Below are 22332 nucleotides of genomic sequence, written 5' to 3'. Positions count from 1 at the left end.
CAGTAAAGTTCGCCTATCTAAATTTATGTGATAAAAGTTCAGTAATTTTCCCACCTATATATAATTTTTCGTTCGCGCAATTAACATAGATAATTCAATACTACAAGATTACCAACGAAAATTTCGTTCTGTAGAAAAGAAATAAACTGCACCTCCGCTGCATTAAACATGTCAATTGACTAAAGTTTCTGAACACGCGGTCATGGCTCGCGTATCACCGATGCAAAATTCCAACAAAAAAAAAAAAAAAAAAAAAAAAAAAAAAAAAAAATGGGAGATCGGTAGTCACGAGCAGGCAATTAGCGGATCGTTAATTACCCAGGTCTTGATACACGTTTCCTCTTTCGTTTGAAATTGAACGGCTACGCACGGACAAAGCGGCAAGAGAACAGGAACCGTCGACGTTGCCGTAACGAAAACGATGGTGGTGTGTCAGCGTCGCGACGACGACGACGACGACGACGACGACGATCACGCCGCCCGAGGCAACGGTTCACGACGCGACGTTCGTTTCCGTTTCGCGAGCTTCCCGTGCCGCGAGTCGACGATCAATTAGCGAAATCTTTGATCCACGCCGAAGGGGACGCGCCACGTCCCCTCGCGGGCAAAATTAACGTTCCATCGGCACGCACACGCACACGCACGTTTCGTTTGATCGTGTCAGGACGCTGAAAGACGCGTCGCGATACGCCAACGCCACGCCACCTTCTCTGGATCGTGCCCGGCTGATTTACGCGCGACAGGTCGTAACTCTAGCCCCGCTGAAAGCCTCGGGAAAAATCGGTGTTCCGGCGGGAACGATCGAACCGGTCGTTGTGCAATGGCATCGTTCTGATAATGATTTAGACCGCGGCGAGGGGCGGGGAAAATGGAATTCGCGAGAGGAAAGAACTTTGATACGTGGAATTTTGACGTATATCTTTTTGATATGTTACACGATCTTTAGCTTTTACGATGTGAAATGGGAGATATTTATTGTTAGGCGTGTCTGGTGGCTCTGAGTTCTGTCCGAATATAAAGAATTTGTTGGCGACTTGTTGGCGAGTTATAATTTTGAGGTTGGTAGGAAAGGAATTTCGACTTTTAATGATCAGATCAGATCGTATTTTACAATTTTGTAATTGTACGATCGAGTCTTTTTTTTTTTTTAATTTTTGTCAAGTTATTCAAGTGGACAAATTTTACCCTCATTCTCGATTGATCATTTACGATAGCTTGCTTTTTTTCTTATTGAATAGTGAAACTTATGGAACGATTGAAACAAAATTGACGAAATTACCTACCTTCTCGCCAACCTGACGTGAAAGCCGAACCAATTTTTGACATGCTTTCTGATACATGTATTTCTTGGAAACTGTAAGGGAAATAGTAGTGCAAGGGTTTGCATGTCAATTGGAAAACAGATTGTGGGTCAACTCGCCTCAAAGATAAAACTGTATTCTCCAAGGCAGACTCAAACATAACAAATGGTATTTTCGAGAAGGACGTGATTCTTGTGATCGAAAGAATAAACTAGAAACATCGATCAGAATTTCAATTTGAAAGTTAAGGCTGAAACTGTTACATAATATCGTGTAACTTTGAAATTGCGTTCCTGCGAGATTGATATTTTTCTCAAATTCATTTCCTTTTCAAATGAACTTTTTACGTGTCTATAATGTGTTTTAAGACCCACGTTAACTTCGTTCGACGTACGATGAGCGTAAGTTCCATTTTTTAATAAATTTGAATGCTGTGACTAATGCCTGAATATTCAAATGGAAGTGTGAATATTCAAAAGAATTACAGCCGCGTGAAAGTAGCTCTTTATCACGTTGCTTCACGTTTTTCTTTGTCGAATCACCAGCGAAACAAGAAGCACGATCCTTCTCAATTGTGCGAAGTATGTATACAGTGTATGTATACAATATCAAAGAAAATTAAATCAGCTCTTCGCCGCCGTTTCTCCTCGCTCGAATAAGGGAAGAGATACGACCTGATCCGATCGCGTGAATCATTCTACGTGGCGTTTATTAATTTCGATAGCACGTCTGTTCGATAAATCCAGCCGAAATTGTGTCTTCGAAACGAGTTGCCCTCGTATCTCGGTATACTTCATCGTCGGTGATTTTATTCAACTTTTATTACTTCCGCAAACATGCGTTCAACAGTTCCAATCCTTTTTATTTTACTCTTTCCCTCTATTTCGATTATTTTCCTCCTTTCATTTTCTTTTCTTTTCCTTTTTTTTTTTTTTATTCTCTCTTTTTCTCTTTGTGATGTTTAAAGAGGGACACGGGTTATTAATCATTCCACAACAGCTTGAATCTCTGTTTTTCGCGTTTCAATGCCTCCCCTCGCGATCCCAGCGATATGCGAGCAAATTTTATTTGTCATTCCCGTGCACAGCGAAGTATGCGAAGTTGATTACAACGGATACGCTTTTGCCATAGAATAAAGAATAAAGAACGGTGAAATTCGAAGCTCGAGGAAGGAAAGGGAAGTAAAACAATCGCTTTTCAATTCACCGTCGAACAAAAGAACACCCTCCGACGAGAGGAATTTTTCAATCTGGCCGTAGAAAATTGCTCCTTTTCCTTTTAATATGTACCGGTTTCAATCGAGGATATTTAATTAAGAGTCGAGATTTTTCAACTCGTCAAGATTTTCCAACTCCGTCCGGATGAAACGAGCGGTAGAATTCGGTTGGTTTCAGCCGAGGGAAGTTTCCGATCTTCTCGAAGTAAAAGAACTTGGAGAAAACGCACTTCGCAAATTTCGCCGTCGAGAAAGACATCTTTCTCCCGAGATTTTCTATCTCTGTCACTGTTGTTATCGTTCCCTCCTTCCCTTTCGTTTGATTTCTTTTCTTTTCTTTTCATTCCATTTTATTTTATTTTATTTTAGTCCTCTTTTTTTTTTTTCTTTCTATCGACGAACCCACGTAGAACGAAAATCGTTCGAGCGTTCGACTACCGATATACAGAAATCGTCTTCTCTAAATCCAGGAAAAGAAGGACGGACCGGTGTATAAGTTTTACGAGACCATACGAGATTTCGGCGGGGAGATCATGAGCACCATCAGCCATCTTCGTGACGTGACGCTGTTCGCGCCTAGCAACGCGGCCCTCGAGGAACCCGGCGTGCAGAAGATCCTTCAGAACAAGGAACGCGTCAAGGAGATCCTGAATCTTCACTACGTGAAGGAACGTTTGCCACTCGATAAGATCAAGAACAAGAGCGTCAGCCAGGTGAGCGATCTTACTCTACGAATTTCTTTGACGAATTCACGCTGTCTTTCGGGGAACGCGTCGGTGAAAGTTTCGAATCGCTTCGAATCGTTTGTGAAATAACATTTTCATCGTTCACGAGAAACGAACCGTGCTGTGCACGGATGTCGAAAGATAAGTTGGAAGTTGCAGAACTTCGAATTTTTACAACTTTCGAAACGTTTCGTAGAATATTTGGAGGTTGGAAAAGTTTTGTTATATTTGCAGGCAGAGAAATGCGAGTTTACGATAACTCGTGGATTTTTGGTTGAGAAGTTGGATCGATTCGAAAAATGAAAAGAAAATTCGAGTCGTATATTATGTTTCTTGGATCAAATTTCCATGAAAATGTTGTTATTTTGTTTTCTGTCGAACATTAAAATACAATCGCTTTAATTATACTTTCGTAGCAGTGGACTTATATAATCGAAACGATCGTATGCTAGAGTTTCATAATTCATAACAGAGTAGTTCGTCGTCTCGTTATTTTGAATTAATTATATTCTCAATAAATTCGAAGGAACACGTATTATGGGAAATTATCGAATATTCCTAAGTTTCCTGCAATGTTGAAAAAGCTAATTTCATTCAAAGTTCATGGGTTGAATTAAATCAAAATATTTCTTGCTCCGTACCAGCATTAATTACAGAAACTTTGACATATAATATAAAGCTATAATATAAATCGTCAAATGAATCGATGAGAACGGTGTTCCGATCCATTATACCAAATTTCACGTGTCTTTTATACGCGTCGGTTTATTGTAAATTCTATATCTCTCTGTCTACATGGAATTACAGCACTCCGTGCCAATATCCATCGATTTTAGATCCGATGACAGAATCAAATATCTTTCCAATTTCCAATATCCATACACGTTCTAGACATGCCGTTAATCTCGCGTGACGAAAAATCAATCCTCACGTGTTTATCATTTCTCTGGTAATTGCTTCATCGGAAATTAAATTAATTAAAAAAAAACGAATCGTGCTCTTTAAAAATTTGTCTTCGACCCTATCAAAAGTTAGCGATAGATTGTTACCTACTTATTGTTAGTCATTTTTAGCCTCACTGGATTGCTAAACTTCCAAAGGATCCAAATGATTTAAATAATTGGGAGTTGAAGTCTAAAAAAAGGATCTAAGTAAAATTAAATAAAATTCTAAATAAAGGAATTTCTAAATAAAGGAATTAAATAAAATTCTAAATAAAGGAATTCTAAATAAAAGAAAAAATAAAGAAAATTTTCTATTTTTAAAGTATGTCTTTATAGTTTCTTTCAGGTCGCGATCTTTCTAAAATTTTACAATCAGAAGCGAATCGAAACTTTGCTTGCCGCTATGTTTCATTTCACAACGTCGAAAAAAGAAGGTTCGGTATTTATGAACATTTCTCTGCTGATTCATATCATTTTGGCGCGAAAGGATATTCATTTTGCAAACAATTGTCTTACCAAGATTACGGACAATACATGCGCGTATGATTACACGTATTGATTAACTGGATATTTGTTTGTTTTCTGGGAACAAGAAATCCTTGACCGGGAAGCCACAATTTGGGGTAATTACACATTTATAAATCTTTCAGTGTGCTGTTCAACAATTTGTAAACTCTCTCTGCATCCTTCTTTCTCTCTCTCTCTCTCTCTCTCTCTCTCTCTCTCTCTCTCTCTCTGTCTCTTCGCTTTGATTTATTTCTCTTACTGCTGATCCCGACTTGAAATCACGTTGTATACTGTATTTATGGTCTGCGGAAACCCTCGTACGACTCGAAACGAGATTTCATTCCGCAGCACGTAATTGCGTTATGTTGAATTTTGATTTCTTGTGCCCTGCTTCTCCGTCAGAGTTACACGTATGCACGTTTGTGAGAGAACTCGTTTCCCGATATTTAACGAGAGGAAGGAAAGGAAAGAAGAAAAGAAATTTTCCGCCGGCTGATAACGAACAGCTGAGAAACGAACAGGTGTTCTTGGTTAACTTTGGGGAAACTTAGAAGAGACTAGCCTACGTTACATTGTTATGAGACGTTGAGAGCCTCTTGTCAAACTTTTACCTACCAATCTGCTTACAATTAATTCCGCCAGAGTCCTCTTATCGGATCCGACTAGGGAAGTTCATTTTCATTTAATGCCGTTTCTTGAAACTTCTGACTAAATCGCGGCACTCGTTAAAAAGAATACGTAAACAACGATTGAAATCATGAATTACGATCAACTTGCGATGCAACGATTTTGAATATTCTTGTAGCAAAAAATATTTGAACAATTATTTTGTACATTCGTATTTTATAATACTTTATTTTAGAATATTTTTATAGACTCATGAATGAAAGATAATTGAAATTTGTATTTAAATATTTTCACAAGAATTCCAAATGAAAACTTGTTTCGTTGGCGGAATTTCAAATCGAAGCATTCAAATTTCAAGGAGAGATTCGATTTCAATCTAGAAAATGATTGCTTAACTATGACAAATTACGTTTGCATTACAACGAATCATGGGTTTTCGTGGAATACATTATTTTCAAAAATTGTAAATCTCGACTGAATATCTTTCTGGCTTTCATCGCCAGTGATATGAGTAAAGAATAACGTAGACACGGCTCTCTCGAGCACGCGCTTGTTGAGGTAAGTTTTCCAAGATCTCATGAAAACTTACTCTCCGAATTTCAGCTTATTTTTGAATACAACATCGTTATGAAATAACTTTTTTCAGAATAATTTATAGTATGAATTACGCGATAATACCATTTTAAGAAAGTGATATTATCTATCACTTTTAATCCTGTATCTCAACTACAAAAAAATCTCGAAAAACAACGATTTCATTTTCATGAAAATTTACGTGAAGACAGGCTACGTTAATTATTCCTGTGAAACCCTGTCGTGAGTGAGGCGATATTAAATTTTGCATCACGCGAACTTTATTTTCTTTATCTACGTGATCGTTTACTTCGTACAACTCTTCGATTATCGACAAACACATGAAATTCCGCCTCATGCTGAAGTACATGAAAATTTGGTAGAAAAATTTTTAATGAAGTGCTTCGCGGAAAATCTTGGAACGATAGAGGAGGAAACCGCGAGATATCAAATAAACGGTGCGGCCATTTTTTTTTTAGAAACTACGAAATTTCAACGCGCATAGATATTAATTGAGAGATTTTCATTTCGCGTGGGATTGAGTTACGAATAGTTTTTTTCCTAGATACGCAGCGACAGAAAGAAACAAGAAACGAAAAATCATGTAATTGAAACGATATATTCCGGAGCCGTGAAAGAATAATTCGCCGCGTAAATTCATACGTTCTGCTTCTCTACCTTTGAATAAATTTCAACAACTTTATTTCTTTCATCGCGCATCGTGCGCGAGCTCGTCGTTTGTTTACACGTTTGTTTACACGCCAAATTTATTGTTAGGATGCAGAATCGTTTTGCAAATCCAACGGGTGAAAAATCGTGCTTCCGCGCGGCGTAATAAACGGCTGAAAATACCGCGAAAAATACGACTCGAATTGTAATTTGGCTCGGGCGGGGCGTTCCCCTCGCTAAATGAAATATTCCGCTGAGTTTTACGTTTCTTTCGGCGATCGCCAATGCTAATTAACGTGATAATTGCGGGTATATATATGCTGTTGCAAAGTTTACTCGATCTATGCTTTCGATATTGCGACTTTTTAGTTTCTCGCACGATGCGAAGTATTGTTTAAACACAGCAAATGAAAGAGTTCAATTTGTGATAATGTTAGTATTAGGATACAGAAGATAAATATTGAATTTTGAAATATTCATAGGTGCATTTTCTCATATTTTTATCACTTATCTGCCGCAAGAGAATGGTTAACAACAATTATAATAACTGATTAATAATGATTAAAATAAAAGAAATAATGATTCTTCTTTTTCTATTTTTCTTTAATGTCGCATCGACAGCGAGGTCATTAGCGACTAATGACCATAATAAAATTAGCGAAATAATGATTATAATAAAATAACAATTATAATAAAAAAATATCTATTTTTCAAGTGCAATGCACCGCCGATTAGGTTTTTATTAGGTAATCTTACGAAATCGATTTGTGAATTTTGTTTAATAATCCACGAATTGTGAATTATTAAAAATCATCAATACTACCATACGCGAGTAAAACTTCTGTGCGTGTTATTTAAATATACCTATCGTTATTATTGCTCTTTATTATTATTGCTTCTCTGAAAATAATTACATCGTAATGGCTGTAATGGCTGGAGAATTTTTTCAAAATTGAAGCACCTGGAGATATTTCGAATTTAACAATTTATCGGCCATGCGAGATTTTATTGGTCGAATAAACCCAGTAGGCGCAGTCCGCCAGGGCGAAACGTGAAATTTTAACGGCGCACGGGGAAATCTCATTACTCTTTATTAGAACGATTTACTAATTGTTTACAATAATTAATACGCGCATCGTAGCGGCGGCAAACGAAGGCCGGCCAAGTCAATATTAGTAGGGACAGCTCAGCGTGTTGCTAATAAATATCGCCACGCATTACCGCGTCCATGTTGTTTAATAAGCGGCAATTAGCGATTCGATATTAGTACGCCTGTTATGGCTTTTATCATAATCCTCGTTCGTAAATTAATTCACGCGCCCGCCGAGACCTTCATTTTGCAAAGCCTTTCTTATCCACTTCTCTGCTAACTGATAGATTAATCTTCGACTCTATTTAGGCCATCCGAGCGATAATGCTTTTCCATTTAATCATTATTTATTCGGCGCGCGTCGAATGATGTATCGCTTTATCGACTCGTTACAACTACGTAGACGTGCAGATGTAATACATCGATGAAAAATTTCAAGATACTTCCCTCCTATTCGTATTTACTTGTTATGTATAATTATGATTCTGCTATATTTCCTGATCGTTTGCAATTTCGTAGATCGCTTATAAAACTAAATGAAATATAGTAATTACGAAGGCACGTGAAACGAGAATAATATTTTAATAAAATAATTTTCTGTATAGTGTGTAGAAATTTTATAGACTGTCTCTTGGCTACATTGAAACTAGATTGATAGATTTTAGTACAACTTTGAACTTTGTATATTCCAACTTTGTAAATTTCCAACTACGTCGAATTATTGCAAGTGTTGATGAAAAAGTTTCTTTGTTAAATAGGTTTCCATAAAATAATTCCTTTTTCGTAATTTGTGACCTGAGCACTCGAGGTTCGCTGCGACATGTTTGAAATAAAAGGGACTTGTTTGCAGCTATTTATTACAATCTTGACCTTTTATTTTTAATTACGAACGATTTATTATTATTTCGTGTAATTGGTCCGAACCACTGTTCGATTGATCGCCGAATGAAAATCAAACCCTTTATAGCCGTCGGTAGAATGTTAATTTATGAACAGGCAGAGGATATAATTAAAGGCAGTGTTCCGTATCAGCGTGCTGAATGATTCAGGCATGGATATTCAAGCGTAATTAGCTATATCGGTGATTTCGTGTAATTGGATTCACAGATCAAAATCGACAGTCGCTAGCCAAGCCAGGGACTGATATCGCGACTTACGAAACGTGCTCGAATTAATATACTCTGCGCAATGTCGTTCAAGCATCATCGTAAAGAAATCTTATCGCGTTTTTATATTATAATTCGGAACTGACAGCCCACTTATAATTTACTCGTAAAATACATTATTCGTATCAAATCTAAGTGTCAAACCCAACTGATTGAAGTTATTTATTTCAATTATTGTACGATTATTGAAAAGGATTCTGTGACTCAGTTACAATCGTGATAATCCTGTCTTACGAATTATGTATAAAGTGTCAATTAAATGAATTTTTCAGAAACAATTTTGCCTTTGCCTGCAGTGTGACAACACTAAAGAAAACATCAAACGTTTTAATTAAAAACTCTTTTCTAAAAAAATTATCTGTGCAATTATAGTGTCAGTGAAATATCCAAATTTTTAGAGATCATATTTAAGCCATTATGTCTGATTATTCTGATCAAGTCTTTAATTTACCAAGTGTTTATCGCTTCCGAACGAACAAAGATCCACCGGGATTGCGTTTCGCGGTTACCGCGTCGAATGGATTAATTATTTCGCGACAACGTGGTCCAGCCGCGGGGAAAAAGAAGTCGTTTTATCTCGAACGCGTCGCGTCGTGAAACTTGCCGGCGTTTTTTCCGGTGGTTGTTTTATCGTCTCTCATTGGAAGCCCAGGGCTGCGTCATAAAGCAGAAGAGCGACATAAAACATCCGCGCAATAAATTGGCGTGAAAGCAACGCCGTTTAATGCAAATCGGCCGGACCTTCCGTGAATAAAAACCGGCGATATTTTCGCTGGCCAAACAAGGCAACGATTAAAGGCAGAAACAACATTCGCATTCGTTGCGTGTTCGTACTGTCGCTCTGTTGCTTCGATTCCATTTCCTTCTTCCTTTTTCTTCCAAGATTTCTCGAACTACTTCTGAGAATTTTTTCGATCGTTATTGAACTACGGAATGTTTCATGCGTTTTCGGAATGTTGATCGATAGTACTCTTCGAAGAAAAAAGTGTCGATTTTGTAGATACCTCCATGCGATGGTTAAAAACATTTCTCAGAAATGTGCTTAGTATCCATTGTAATTTTTATAATTTAATTTGATAAATTTTAAAGTACCTCTGTCTAATCAAAGGTAGATGAAATGGAATTGTTAACGTGAGTGAAACTATTTCGTTATTCTTGCGCACAGTTACGTTTATATGCCCGTACGGGGGCGATTAACTTTTAATTAAATTTCCAATTAAATAGAAAATTTAACGCCGTGTCTTCTCAGAGTTCAAATTGGATACCTTGAGTAAAAAAATTCCACCGCAGAAATTATTTATCAAATATATACCATATTACCATACGTTATGCCACGTTACCATGTAGCGTAAAATTAAATTCTCTTGTAGGATCTTCCGACAACAGAACGAACGTTTCGCTCGCACTTGCGATTATAAATTGTCTAAGGACGTTTCGTCCCCGATCGATCAATAACGTGCATGTCGCTTGCCGTCGTTTTTACTTAGCTAATTGCCAATTAAGAAGAACTGCTTCCTCCCAAAGACAGGTTTTCTTCTGAAAGGAAGAAGAAGATACTGGATTACATGGTACAAAGGATAGAACAGCGAAGCCATTCTTACGTAGGGTCTTTTTGTCTTATTTCCTCCGGAAATTTCCTCGCGTTCTAATTTTTCTCAATAAAATCCTTTTTGCTATCCCCTGCTGTACTCTTTCTAGCATTTAACATTTTTCTTCATTTTAAATGAAGAATTGCGTATTTTTTGTTGGATTGCAAATTAAATTAAAAGTAATGGGACAATATGCAATGTTTGATTGTAGTTTTTGGCTACTTTAACGATAAAATAGCTAGAGAAAGTTTGTTTTTTTTTTTTAAATTATTGAAGATATATTGATTTGAATAGCTTTCTTAATTGAAGTCATTCAGTGCTTTTAATAAATGTTTCATTTGAATACGTGGCTGTTATCGAATTTTCTTTTCTATTCTGCATAGTCGAGGAGTTCGTTTCAGCGACAAGAAAAATTTTGGTAAAGTGTCAGGAGCTTCGTTTTTAAGGAAATTTAATTTGGAAATTCGTCGAAATTCTTGACTATGTTTGAACTTTATTTTCTTGAAGACGAGACCTCGCACGAACAACTTCATGCCACACTTTTTTGCTCATTATCATATCATAGAGTACAAACGACTGAAGTTTTCACGAACTTTCAGACTTCGTTACGCAAGTTTTTAAATTCGACTTTCTCGAAAACGGGGAGGGAAAATCTTACCTATCGATTTTAAGATCGATTCACATGTACGATTACAGTATATTATCGATTCGAATTCGACGAGTTAATTAGACAAATTAAAATTTAAAGAAACAAATATAAAAGAACGTGAAAAATCCAAAGGAATAGATGAAAATTTAAAGGAATTTTGTCAAAAACAATTCGACCATGAACACAAAGAGTTTCTAACTCAATCCAGCCCTATCTACGAGATTTTCAATTGTTGAATGTACAAGGAAAAGGCAAAGGGAACGCGTGAGAAGATAAATTCCCATAGATTCAACAGACGAGCATATTGAAAATTCCAGCTGCATCTCTAATTGCTGAATTACGATTAAAAGGCGAGTTACGTTCGCTTCGAGCGGCTGCAACTCGATTAAAGGAAGCAGAATCGCACTTGGGCGTACTAAATATCGTGGTGAAGGAAGGGGCGGGTGGAAAGAGGGAAGAAAAAGAAGAAGAATCGAAATCGAATGAAACGCGGAATGAAGCACGCGCAGTAGGCAAGTGCATAGATCTCGGTGGAATAAAAAAGGAGAAGGAGAAGGACGAGTGATCTCTTCGATGGAGAGAAGAAGCTTATAGGAAAATTCTTTGCCAGAGAGAGAGAGAGAGAGAGAAAGGGGAGAGGCCGTGGATTTTCATGGAATTTATTCGATCTGCTCTTTGAAGCCGCTAATCTCGACGGATAGATGCATCTATATACGATGCGCAGTGCGAGCAACTCAAGATCGGAAAAGTAACCGGAAGTGGCGTCGAGTGCAAGTCGGAAAATTCATGAGAGGAGAGGATCAACCGGAAAAGGAATCACTACCCTTAAGCTCTCTTTCTCTATTTCTCTCTCTCTCTTCGCCTCTCTATCTTTTTATACCTCTCACTACCCGTCGAGTCTCTTTTTGCCCCTTTTTCTTCGTCGCTTCTGCTCTCATTAAACTTTCCACGAAAATGCCGGAGTTCCAATGAGAAAACAAATTTTCAACTTTAAACGGGTACTCGGCCGCTTGAAAACGCGAATTAAGCCTGTCAAATGCTTTATAGACGCGCCATTCTCTTTGTGATAGTTCTTTCTTTTCTTTTTTTTTTTTTTTTTTTTTTTTTAATTGTACTTTTTGTGGTTTTTAATAGCTTGCGTTGTTGTTCGTTGTAACTGTTGTTTCACGGTTGACTAGTGGTTGTTCGTTAGATAGTTCCGAGATTTCACTTGTTCTCGGATCAAACTGCAGAATACGAAGAGCAGAAATATATTTCATTTTATTATTTTTATTATTTTATTATTTTATTATTTTATTATTTTATTATTTTATTATTTTATTATTTTATTATTTTATTATTTTATTGTTTTATTATTTTATTATTTTATTATTTTATTATTTCATTATTTTATTATTTTATTATTTTATTATTTTATTATTTTTATACACGATGTTTATACAGAAGTCTTGCATCTGAACATTTATATTTCAATGTACGAAATCAATTTCTTATCTTCGATATAATGAAACAGTTTGTGTATGCGTAATTAGAAATTTCACGCCGTCAAGGGGACAACGTTCAGAAACAATATATTTCGCAGTCGACCCGAGAAACAAGTCAATGCAAGTATAAATCTCGTCAGGTGACTTTGATACACTTGCGAGAATTGAACTTCAAGAAAGAAAACAGTTTCCAATTTCTTAATAGAACGAAACTTTGGAAGATTGATCTTTGCCCGATCTGAATAAAGAAGATTTATTGCCAATTGTCTAACAACGCCTCCCTTCTAAGTCTCTTCTTTCCGCTCTGTAAGAATGTTGCAAGTACGAGAACGTATATAACTTTTAACTAGGCCCTCGTCTTCCGCCGTAACTTGCAATTAGATATGTACGAGTTGTGTTTGCACCAGGCTAACTTTCAACCGTTCTTCGAATAAAATCGCCGTGACTCTCTCGTTAATTATAAATTGTTCGCCACCGTGTTTCCAGATTTCTCTGCAACTACTTGGTATTTCCTTTCCTTCTTTTTATCATTGATTGATCAATCGAAATTAAAACAGAGGAAGAAAATCCATACATTTTTGGCGAGATATAATTTAATTAATAAAAGTAAAATATCGTTCATATTTTCATGAAAACAACTGAAAAAGTAAATCTAAATCTTGCGTGAACTTCTTTTTACTAACGTTGCTAATTAGTCAAGTTATTAATATGATAAAGGGTGAATTATTCGAAGAAACGGATTATTTATTCTCGGTCTTAATATACGAGCCGCTCAGAAGTCGCAAACTCAAGAAATTGGAAAACACTAGATTTTTAAAAATATTTCTTTACTATATTAATATTCCGTATTTTATATTTCTTCAAAATTAAACGCGGCTGAGAACGCTAGAAATTTAGAAACTGATTCATCTGACTTCTGTAAGGCTCGTAATATACTATATCGATGTTTCGATGTGTCCAAGCATGCCGAGTATATTTCGATACACTTAAGATTTTCTCGATTTCTTGTAGGTCCCTACGGCAGCAGATAGAAAGAAGCTGTACTTCAACGTGCTTCAAGAACCGAGCGGAAACCAGATAGTGACCGTGGAAGGTGGTGGCGTGAACGCGACAGTGGTCACCGCAAATATCGCCGCTACCAATGGACTGATTCACATCATCGACAGAGTTCTTGGTGTCCCGTATACCACTGTCCTAGATAAACTCAGAACCGACCCTATGCTCAAGTAAGTTAATATTTTTGCAACGTGCTCGATTTAAAACGTTACGATCGATACGTCTGAATTTTCTTGAATCCAACTAAGTTCGATGGTGTTTTTACGAACTTTTGGGAAATTTAAGAGAGAAATTTACAATGGTTTTATTATTAATTATAATTGTACACGTTGAGTTTATTAGCGTCATCGATTCGATCGAAATGCGTGAAAAACGTTCGATTAACTCAATTGAAACTATAAACAAGGCTCTTGCATGGAGAATTGTATGATTTTGCCAATTACACGCCGACGTATTAAATTTTGTATTGAACGCCATTGCTTTCGATTCTCTCTATTGACATCACTTCCACATTCAAGCGAGATTAAATTATCCCCGGAAAATAGATTTTCAGATCATTCGTTTCAATCCGAACGACAATTAATTCTTTTTTTTTACAGGCAATGTTTTGCAATACGTTCTCTATTGATACTGTACTAGTCAGTTTTCACTTGTTTGATGTTGCAATTTTATTTGACTTTCAGAGTCACGCGTGTTTTCACTCTGTGCGTACAGTTTTGAAACACAGTTTTCTTACTCGAGATATTTCCGTATCTCTTTATATTTTTGAATCAATCCAAGTTCTTCTCATTCTCTTCTAAATTGAAAGATGATCGATCAAAGTCAAAATACCGGCGAAGATATTCTTCTTCTGTTGTCCAAAGACAACTTTTTTTTTTGGATGGAAACATGTGTCAATTGCATTTCAAACGAGAAAGAGAAAAATCAAATTTTTATGGAAATCGCCGTGCGACCAACTATTGTGTACATGACAAACAGAAACGCACAAAACACATATATTCCCATTCATTTCTAATGAAACCACGGTCGCAAGTACGTGTTCGAATCGCATGAATACTGCGCGGTCGGACACAGCCGTGATTTAATTCCCCTCTCGTTATTTCAATTATCGGTGTATCGATAATGGAAAATCCAATTAAATGATATTCCAATAACCGATAAATAAACTTTCGTGGCGCTAAAATCTCGTTAAATGAGTGAGCGTTCGTGGCTAAACATTTATGTATGGCGCGTGTTTTATGCTGTATCCGAGGCTGATCCGAGTGATACTCTATCGATCTATGAATATCTAGCAAACACTACGAATGTCCACTAAAACGTTTATGACACATCGGGGGAGGAAAAAAAAGCGTGGGAATAAAAGTTGCAGAGAGCCAGACTAATTGCCAATTAACACGTGTTTGTGGGTTATCGCTGGCTTGTGATAATTGACAAAGGTGAAATTTTTATTGGAGACAATAAAAAATATATATACACATATATGTACAACATATATAAATTGAACGATTGTAGTATCGGATACCATGAAGGACAAATCAAAATTGTCAAATCCAAGTTGTATAAAAAAATATATATATAGTACTTCAAAGTAGAGTACTTTCTATTTCTATCAAGGTTATAGTTTTAATTTCTATTTTTTTAAAGTTATAAAAATATATATATACATGTATGTGTAACATATATAAATTGGACGATTGTAGTATCAGATACCATGAAGAACGATTAAAATTGTCAAATCCACGTTGTGTAAAAAAAAAATATATAGTACTTCAAAGTAGAGTACTTTCTATTTCTATCAAAGTTATATTTTTGTAACTATATTCTCAATAATGTGAATTTTCTTCAAATAATCCACATTCCACTATATTTTTGTAACTATATTCTCAATGATGTGAATTTTCTTTAAAAATCCACACGGCTCATAATTTATCAGTCTCTAGGTTTCATCTACGTATTAAACTGGACAACATGGGAAATATTCCCCCAACTCAAATGTCCAAAAATTAGAAAATCCCCACCAAATTTCGACCAGAAACTCTCCACAAAGAGAACCCCCACGAGTCTCCCTTAACGTGTTAGCCGTGAAACGTAGCTCTCGAAGCATCTGGGCGAGACGAATTTATTAGTAGACGATATATCCGCCGCAAACGATGCACTGTCATGGAGGGAGTGGGATAGAGAGGCAAGTACCCTCATCTTGTTACGTGGAATCGTTGAACAACCATTGGCTAGGAAACGATCGGTTGTACGCTGCCTTTAATGCCATTAGCCCCTTTATACGATAGCTATCGTTATTCGATGCGGTGGATGGATGGTGATGTCAGCATTCCATCACCCCAAACCATGATATCCAGACTGAGAGAAGCCATCGATAGTAGTAGTTCAGGCTATACGCCTATACGTCACGTCTATACGTTTACGAATATCAAGATCCACTGCCATCGATTCGTTTGCCTCTACGTTCCACCCTTTTGCCACGTGCGTTGGCCACCACTTGATTTACAAACCGTTTCGAAACGAATGATGCCGTCCGAGGGAACGTCGAACGTTTCCCTCCTCTCCCAGGTTTACTCTGATCGAGCGTATTACACGAACGCTTAAGGTGGTTTGTAAGGGGATCGTATACCCAACAAAACCCCCTCTCGATAGGGTGTATTTAACCCTCCGTTATGGCCTGCGACTTGAGAAAACGGAAATGGCGGATCGAGTTCGAGAATCTGAATCCCGAGTCCCGCTTGTTTTCTTTACGTTGTCTTGTTTGAACAAGCGAGAGTGCAATTTTTAGGGGTTAGAAGTAAGTGGGAGGGGTTGAAGAGATGGGAGATTTGGGAGAATGTCTTCAACTATTGAGTGGAAAAATTGTAACACGAGACGGATAACTGGCTATTTTGTGCAATTAAATTTTTTTAAGATGAAATTTGTTTGTCCGTTGTTTGATTAGAGTGATATAGTTTTTGAGAGTGAGATGCTCTGACCTTTCAGGAAATTTAGGAAAACGGTAAATATAGTATTTTATGGAATTGAATTTCTTTGGAGTGAATGGAAAAATTTGTTAGTGATAAGAGTGATGTTAATCCTTTCAGAAACGAAACTTTTGTTTGGTTAACAATCTAATAAGTGTGGTATGTAGTATTTTATGTAATTGAATTTCTTCAATTTGTTTCTTTCTTTCAAGTTCCACCTACTATCTTGGACAACGGCAGGGATTCAACGATCAGTTGAACGACACGACGACGCGTTTCACTTATTTCGCACCGCGCGATTATGCTTGGAACGTGGCTGCCGTCAGTTACCCATCCACTTCGAAAAAAATCTTCATGCCCGAGTTCAGCTATCACGTGAGTGTTCCCTAATGTGTAATTTAATTTAAATTAAACTAATCTTCGTCGTCATTAAAGTCTATTTACTACTTGGAAAAGATTTTCTAAAATTTCCAAGACCATCTGCATTTTTTAAAGAAACTTACGCAATACCTTATATCCGACGAGTATATATTTTATATTTTGTCATTCGACACCCGTTCGAAACGTTACTCGCAATCGCTTCACTTAGAAACGGCACTTCCCGTTTCAATTTCCCGTGAAAACAAATCAACGCAAAACCCGTCCCTTCCACAAATTCTGTTACGTAAATCTGTTTATAGACGAAACAAATCTTGGAACGACACCTCGTGATAGCAGACGAGGCGTACACGATGGCGAAGCTGAAGGAGATGAAGCACAACGACACGATCGTTCTTCCCGCGGCCAGGGACAGCCTGAAGCTTCGTGTCCGGGAGTACAGCGAAAGTGAGTAAAAAAAAAAAAAAAGAAGAATCGCCCTGTTTCGAAAAAGGAAGAAATGATTGTTTGTGAATAAGCACTATTGCAATTAGTACCCTTCAGTATTCTTCAGATACACTCGACGTTTGTTTCAAATTTATTCTTACATCACGTATTAAATGTGTCCGGGTGTATCGTATATACATATATATATATATATTTTTTTTTTTTTCGTTGTTGTTTCTCGTAAACGGATAAAACGAGAGACTTTATTTGCTTCGTGTTCACACGCTCCATACCTTAGGAGCTCTGTCTGTTCATTTTCAAACCTGGTGCTATTTCGTTACGTTTAGATGAGAAGTACGACGAAAACATGATCCGACCAGAAACTTTCGGTGAGTGAGTTCAATGTTTAGACGTCGCCGATGAGCGACGACACGTGCTTGACACCAGTACGAGCTCTGCGCACATTATTTGTCAGTTGTTTGTGAAGGGTTCTTCGCACTTTCACGCACCGTGTTTAACGCGCGTACACTTCCAATCGCGTGTAACTTCTCACAAGCGAAATTTATTATCGAGATGAACGACTCGTTTGTTTATACATGCGATAAATTGGATGAACGTGAAGATCGAGCGACGAATACTCTGCCAAACGTTTCTGGCGATTGTTCTCCACGAGGCGCGTTAGTCTCATCGTCCAAATTTTACAATCGAATTTTATATTATTTGATTGAAGTGAGTTCACCCGCGGATCGATACGAAAAGTCCTGAGAATGAAGTTCTGAAACGTTTTTTCGTTTCTTTACGCTTGTCGAAACGATTGTTAATAAAATCGAATGAAATATTTCAATGCAATTCATTCTTACATAATTTACTCGAGCTGAACGGAATTTAAATATCAACATATTACGAATGACTTTGAAATTTCTGTCTTCGTTTGTCAAGATACTTTGCCAAAGTCCAATGAAAAAATAGTCGAAGAAACTATTAATAATTATTTTAAAATGAATGACATAATGACTCTAAATTATCATTGATTTTTTAAATTATTAAATAAAAAAAAGAGAAGATGTAATATTTTGAACTCCGTTCTTCATTCTGAGAACTTTTCCAAATGACCCAAGTAATCGAGAACTCCTTGCATTTCGAAATTCATGCATTTATCGTTTCCAATTAGAAACACACATTATTACAATTATTACACAAGCATTTGACGCAAAGGAAGACACGAGACGACTTGAAGTATGAGAAATTCGAATGAAAAAAGATTCGAGAGTCGTTTGATCACGTGTCCTCGTTCACACGACTACAAACACGTATATCTTTTCCTTTACTGCGTTCGAATCTGATCAAGTACGCGCGTTTCATACAGTCTCAGTGCTTAAAAAGAATGCTTCTTTGTTCTCAGAGTTTTGTAGATCGCGCTTCTTCACTTATTCACAAATTGTTCACGTTGTTGCTTCTTAATCATACGTGCGTGCACGACCAGCGATATAACTTTTCTGTCCAGTTTGGGCCTCGTTCGAACGAATCGAACTACCATCAGCGTAGATAGACGCAGCTTTCTCTTTATCTTTCTCTTGAGAACGTTTCAGCTTTGTTTCTTTGGTTTCGGTAAGGTAAAAAAAAACTCGGTGATTGAATTCGTCGTTGCGACGATAGTGCTCGCTGTACGCGAAACAATTCATTAATTGGTTGCTGATACGATACGTACTTGTATCTGATCGTTGTTGATGAATTTTCATTTAATTCAATTTTTTAACCTGGCGAACTTTGACTATGGCAAACTTTTTGGATGTGCAATGCCAGTAAAACCGAAATTGGTAGATTAAATTTTGTACTTTGGAAGACGAAATAATTGCTTTTGTTGCCTCTTTTAACTTTTTAAACAAAGAAAGTTAGATACAAGTATGGAAGTTTATTAGTTAAAAGATGGAAAGAACTATTTTTTGCTGAGAGACATAATGTGAAAGAATGAGATACCTAACTCTCTATCGTGAATAAAATGAATTAGATTTTATCTTCGTATGTTCAATTGTTTGAGAGTTCGTTCGTTCAACATTAAATTAGTCGTTCAATGATGAATTAATCTGAATGAGTTTCCGTATCATATATTTTCAAATCAAGTTAATAAATTTCAGAAACACCATGCAAGTTCAATACTGTTCAAAAGATCCACATAACCAAGTATTCAATCTCTACACATTTCTTTAAGCGTTTGAAGAAAAATTTTGTACAAATGAATATCTGCTATAAATATTTCGATAGGTAAAGAGATAGGTATCTCAGACGATATTTTCCATCACACGCTAGAAGCTCGATCTCATCTCAATTCTTTCCCCGTCATTCGCGTCAAGCGATCATTTATTTAGGAGCAAAACAGTTGATTACGATCGAGACACGAAATTAATAACGTGCTGAGTTTTACAGATTGCGCCGTCTATTGTAACACTTAATTATTTGAACAATAGCACGGTGAGTATCCTTGTGATTTTGCAAGAAAAACCGGGCCGACACGCGCCGTGCGCATACTGCTTGTTGTTCGCTTGAACAAGTCGATTAAGCTTGTTAGAGTAAAAACGCAGGACCAGCTTTCCCGGTGTGAATGCGATTGAATCATGCAGTCGTGCTCATCGTCGCCGTCGCGTCGTCGCTTTTTCTACGAAAAACTGTCCCCCATTGTACGAAAACGCTGATGCAAACGTTAATATCGAATTTCCCGAGTTTCCACGTTCGCTGATTAAATATCAAGAGTCAATAAACGCTCGGTGTTTCATTATGTTTTTCTCTTCTTTCGTTTAATTTTAAACTCAAGACTTGCAAGAATCTACAGGAGTGAACCTTTTGTCACTGAACCGTGTCATTTCGTATATTTGCGTGAATTTCGCTTCGAAACGAGCCCATTACTCTGAATATTTTATATACAATTTTGCATTAAAATTGCAATTAGTGCAGAAAAATTTGCAGTCCAATTATCTAGTCGAGACCCTTTGGTTTGACAAAGTTGGATTTTTAGTGACGCACTTTGTTTGTTTCTTTCTTTTCTCAGAATACCTCCAATACTTTCGCTTTTTTCCTTGTTGTAAATAAGATATTAAAAATTTTCATTTTCACGTATAAATTAACAAGCGATTAAAAATAAAGCATCTTTAGAGAAGAAAAGTTGACAAATGACGGCAAAAAGTACGGGAAATGATCAAATAAAGTTAGAGGTATTATAATTTGTTCGTTATCTCTCACCATACGTGTTCATCGCTGTTCGTTCGAACAGGATATCAGTTTCGGCGTAAATTCGTATTATACCTGTTCTCCATATGAGAAAATACGAGAAGATGAGAAAAAGCTGCGGATACGGGGGATAGATGCGAACGGTTGGCGCACGAAATATATTGGCTGCCATTTCCTTTTCGCTACGATAAATGGACGTGACGAACGCGAAACAGAACGATATGGACACCTGTAAATTGTCCTCAACTCTAGTTATCTATGGCCGGTTTTAATTTACACGCTTTTTGCGGCGAGCTTTCTGCGCCACGTCCTCCATTCTAAAGTTCGTTTCCCGGCAGATTCGTTTCAAAGGATTCCTATGGCACACCATCGTGCGCGTAGAAAAACCTTTCGTACGCATACGAAGGAGCATTACAAACGGAAAATATAGAAACTTTTCAGTGAAAGTTTAAAACATTTCGTCAATTTGTTCAACGTGTCCGGGTTATCTATTAATGAATCTGTGTATTTGTAATTTTTCTCACAGTAAAACGAACAACCTGAACAAATGATAATCGAAATTATCGAAGATCGTAAATTTTGTTTTGTTTTAAAATATAGTCTAATTAATACTGTTGAAATATTTTTCTAAATAGTCCCTCTAGTATAATACGTGACACGTTTTCTAAACTTGTATACTGGACTATTAAAAGTCTGACGAGTTTTTTAAAATTCGTCGCTGGAAAAAAAAAAGGAGAAAATTCTTCGCCACAAATTTAATATTCAATAAAGAAGCGTAGAATCGCATAGATTCGGTTGAGCAATTCGGTTTTCGATACACGGTAATTTGGTGGTTTTCCGGGCACTCTCGGCGCGCTCGGTGACCGACGAAGAACGTGCACAATTATGGGCTGAGACCGCAAGACGATTTATTATGCACCTTTCGACCACCATTTAAATGCAAATTCCTTGATTACCGCCGGTGCTAATTGCTACGTGCTTCGTTCGGCCACGAGTCGCGCGAATTGCCGACGCGTTTTCCCGACGAATGTGTTGCACAGTTTTATAAATGCGAGCCGATGAACGCGCGACAGGAAAGGGGAAAGCACTCAGGGACGGCGAAACGTAAAAACGAGCGGTAATATCGAAAGAAATAATTAAGCAAAGAGAGAAACAGGAAGATAATTGAATCGCGCGAGAGCAACCATGAGCGTAAAATTGCAGATGAAAGATACCGGTGCACATCTCTAGGAGAGAGAGAGAGAGAGAGAGAGAGAGATATGAAAATGTAATAACCGGTGATAACTTGAAAAAGAGAGGGACAAAGAGACAGTCATCAGCCTGGTTATCTTGTTTCCTATTTTCGAGACCTCTGCTTTAAACGAATCTCTCTGGCTTTTATGCTGGTAATTTCGCGATATCGTTCGCGTTTTAACAAGTATAATTTTAAATAGATTTGTCATCTTCGTTCATGTTAAATATTGAAACACACTGATCTCCCGTTGAACGTAACATTTGTTCTATTTTGATAATTCCGTTCTTTTGAAATACAAATAATATATAAGAAGATACATAAATTATTATGATTACGATACGAACGTATCGCGGTCTGACACAAGCTGGACGTTTCTACTTACGTGCTCTTATATATAAATTATTTAATATATATTTATATTAATGACATATATATATAAATTATTTAATAATAATATACATATATATAAGTAAATTATTTAATAATATATTACACTACGAGCGTAATCAAAAA

At 36.9% G+C, this 22332-nt stretch overlaps 1 protein-coding gene across 2 annotated transcripts in view; it reads left to right on the top strand.

The window, feature by feature from the left end:
* The window catches only part of LOC122527418 (fasciclin-1-like), a 31291-nt gene that overhangs the window by 4519 nt on the left and 4440 nt on the right, over positions 1-22332 (top strand). Inside the window, exons 2-7 of one of the 2 annotated variants that reach the window (XM_043651588.1) lie at positions 2988-3230; positions 4780-4809; positions 13552-13766; positions 16772-16934; positions 17240-17384; positions 17711-17752. In XM_043651588.1, coding sequence (XP_043507523.1) covers positions 3051-3230; positions 4780-4809; positions 13552-13766; positions 16772-16934; positions 17240-17384; positions 17711-17752 — 775 coding nt within the window. In that variant the 5' untranslated portion in view covers positions 2988-3050. The remainder of the gene's footprint in view (positions 1-2987; positions 3231-4779; positions 4810-13551; positions 13767-16771; positions 16935-17239; positions 17385-17710; positions 17753-22332) is intronic. The other variant, XM_043651589.1, reaches the window with a different exon arrangement.

The sequence above is a fragment of the Frieseomelitta varia genome, unplaced genomic scaffold (assembly GCF_011392965.1).
Source record: "Frieseomelitta varia isolate USP_RPSP 00005682 unplaced genomic scaffold, Fvar_1.2 scaffold_217, whole genome shotgun sequence".
NCBI classification, from domain to species: Eukaryota; Metazoa; Arthropoda; class Insecta; order Hymenoptera; family Apidae; genus Frieseomelitta; species Frieseomelitta varia.
This window is presented reverse-complemented; position numbering and strand designations above follow the sequence as displayed.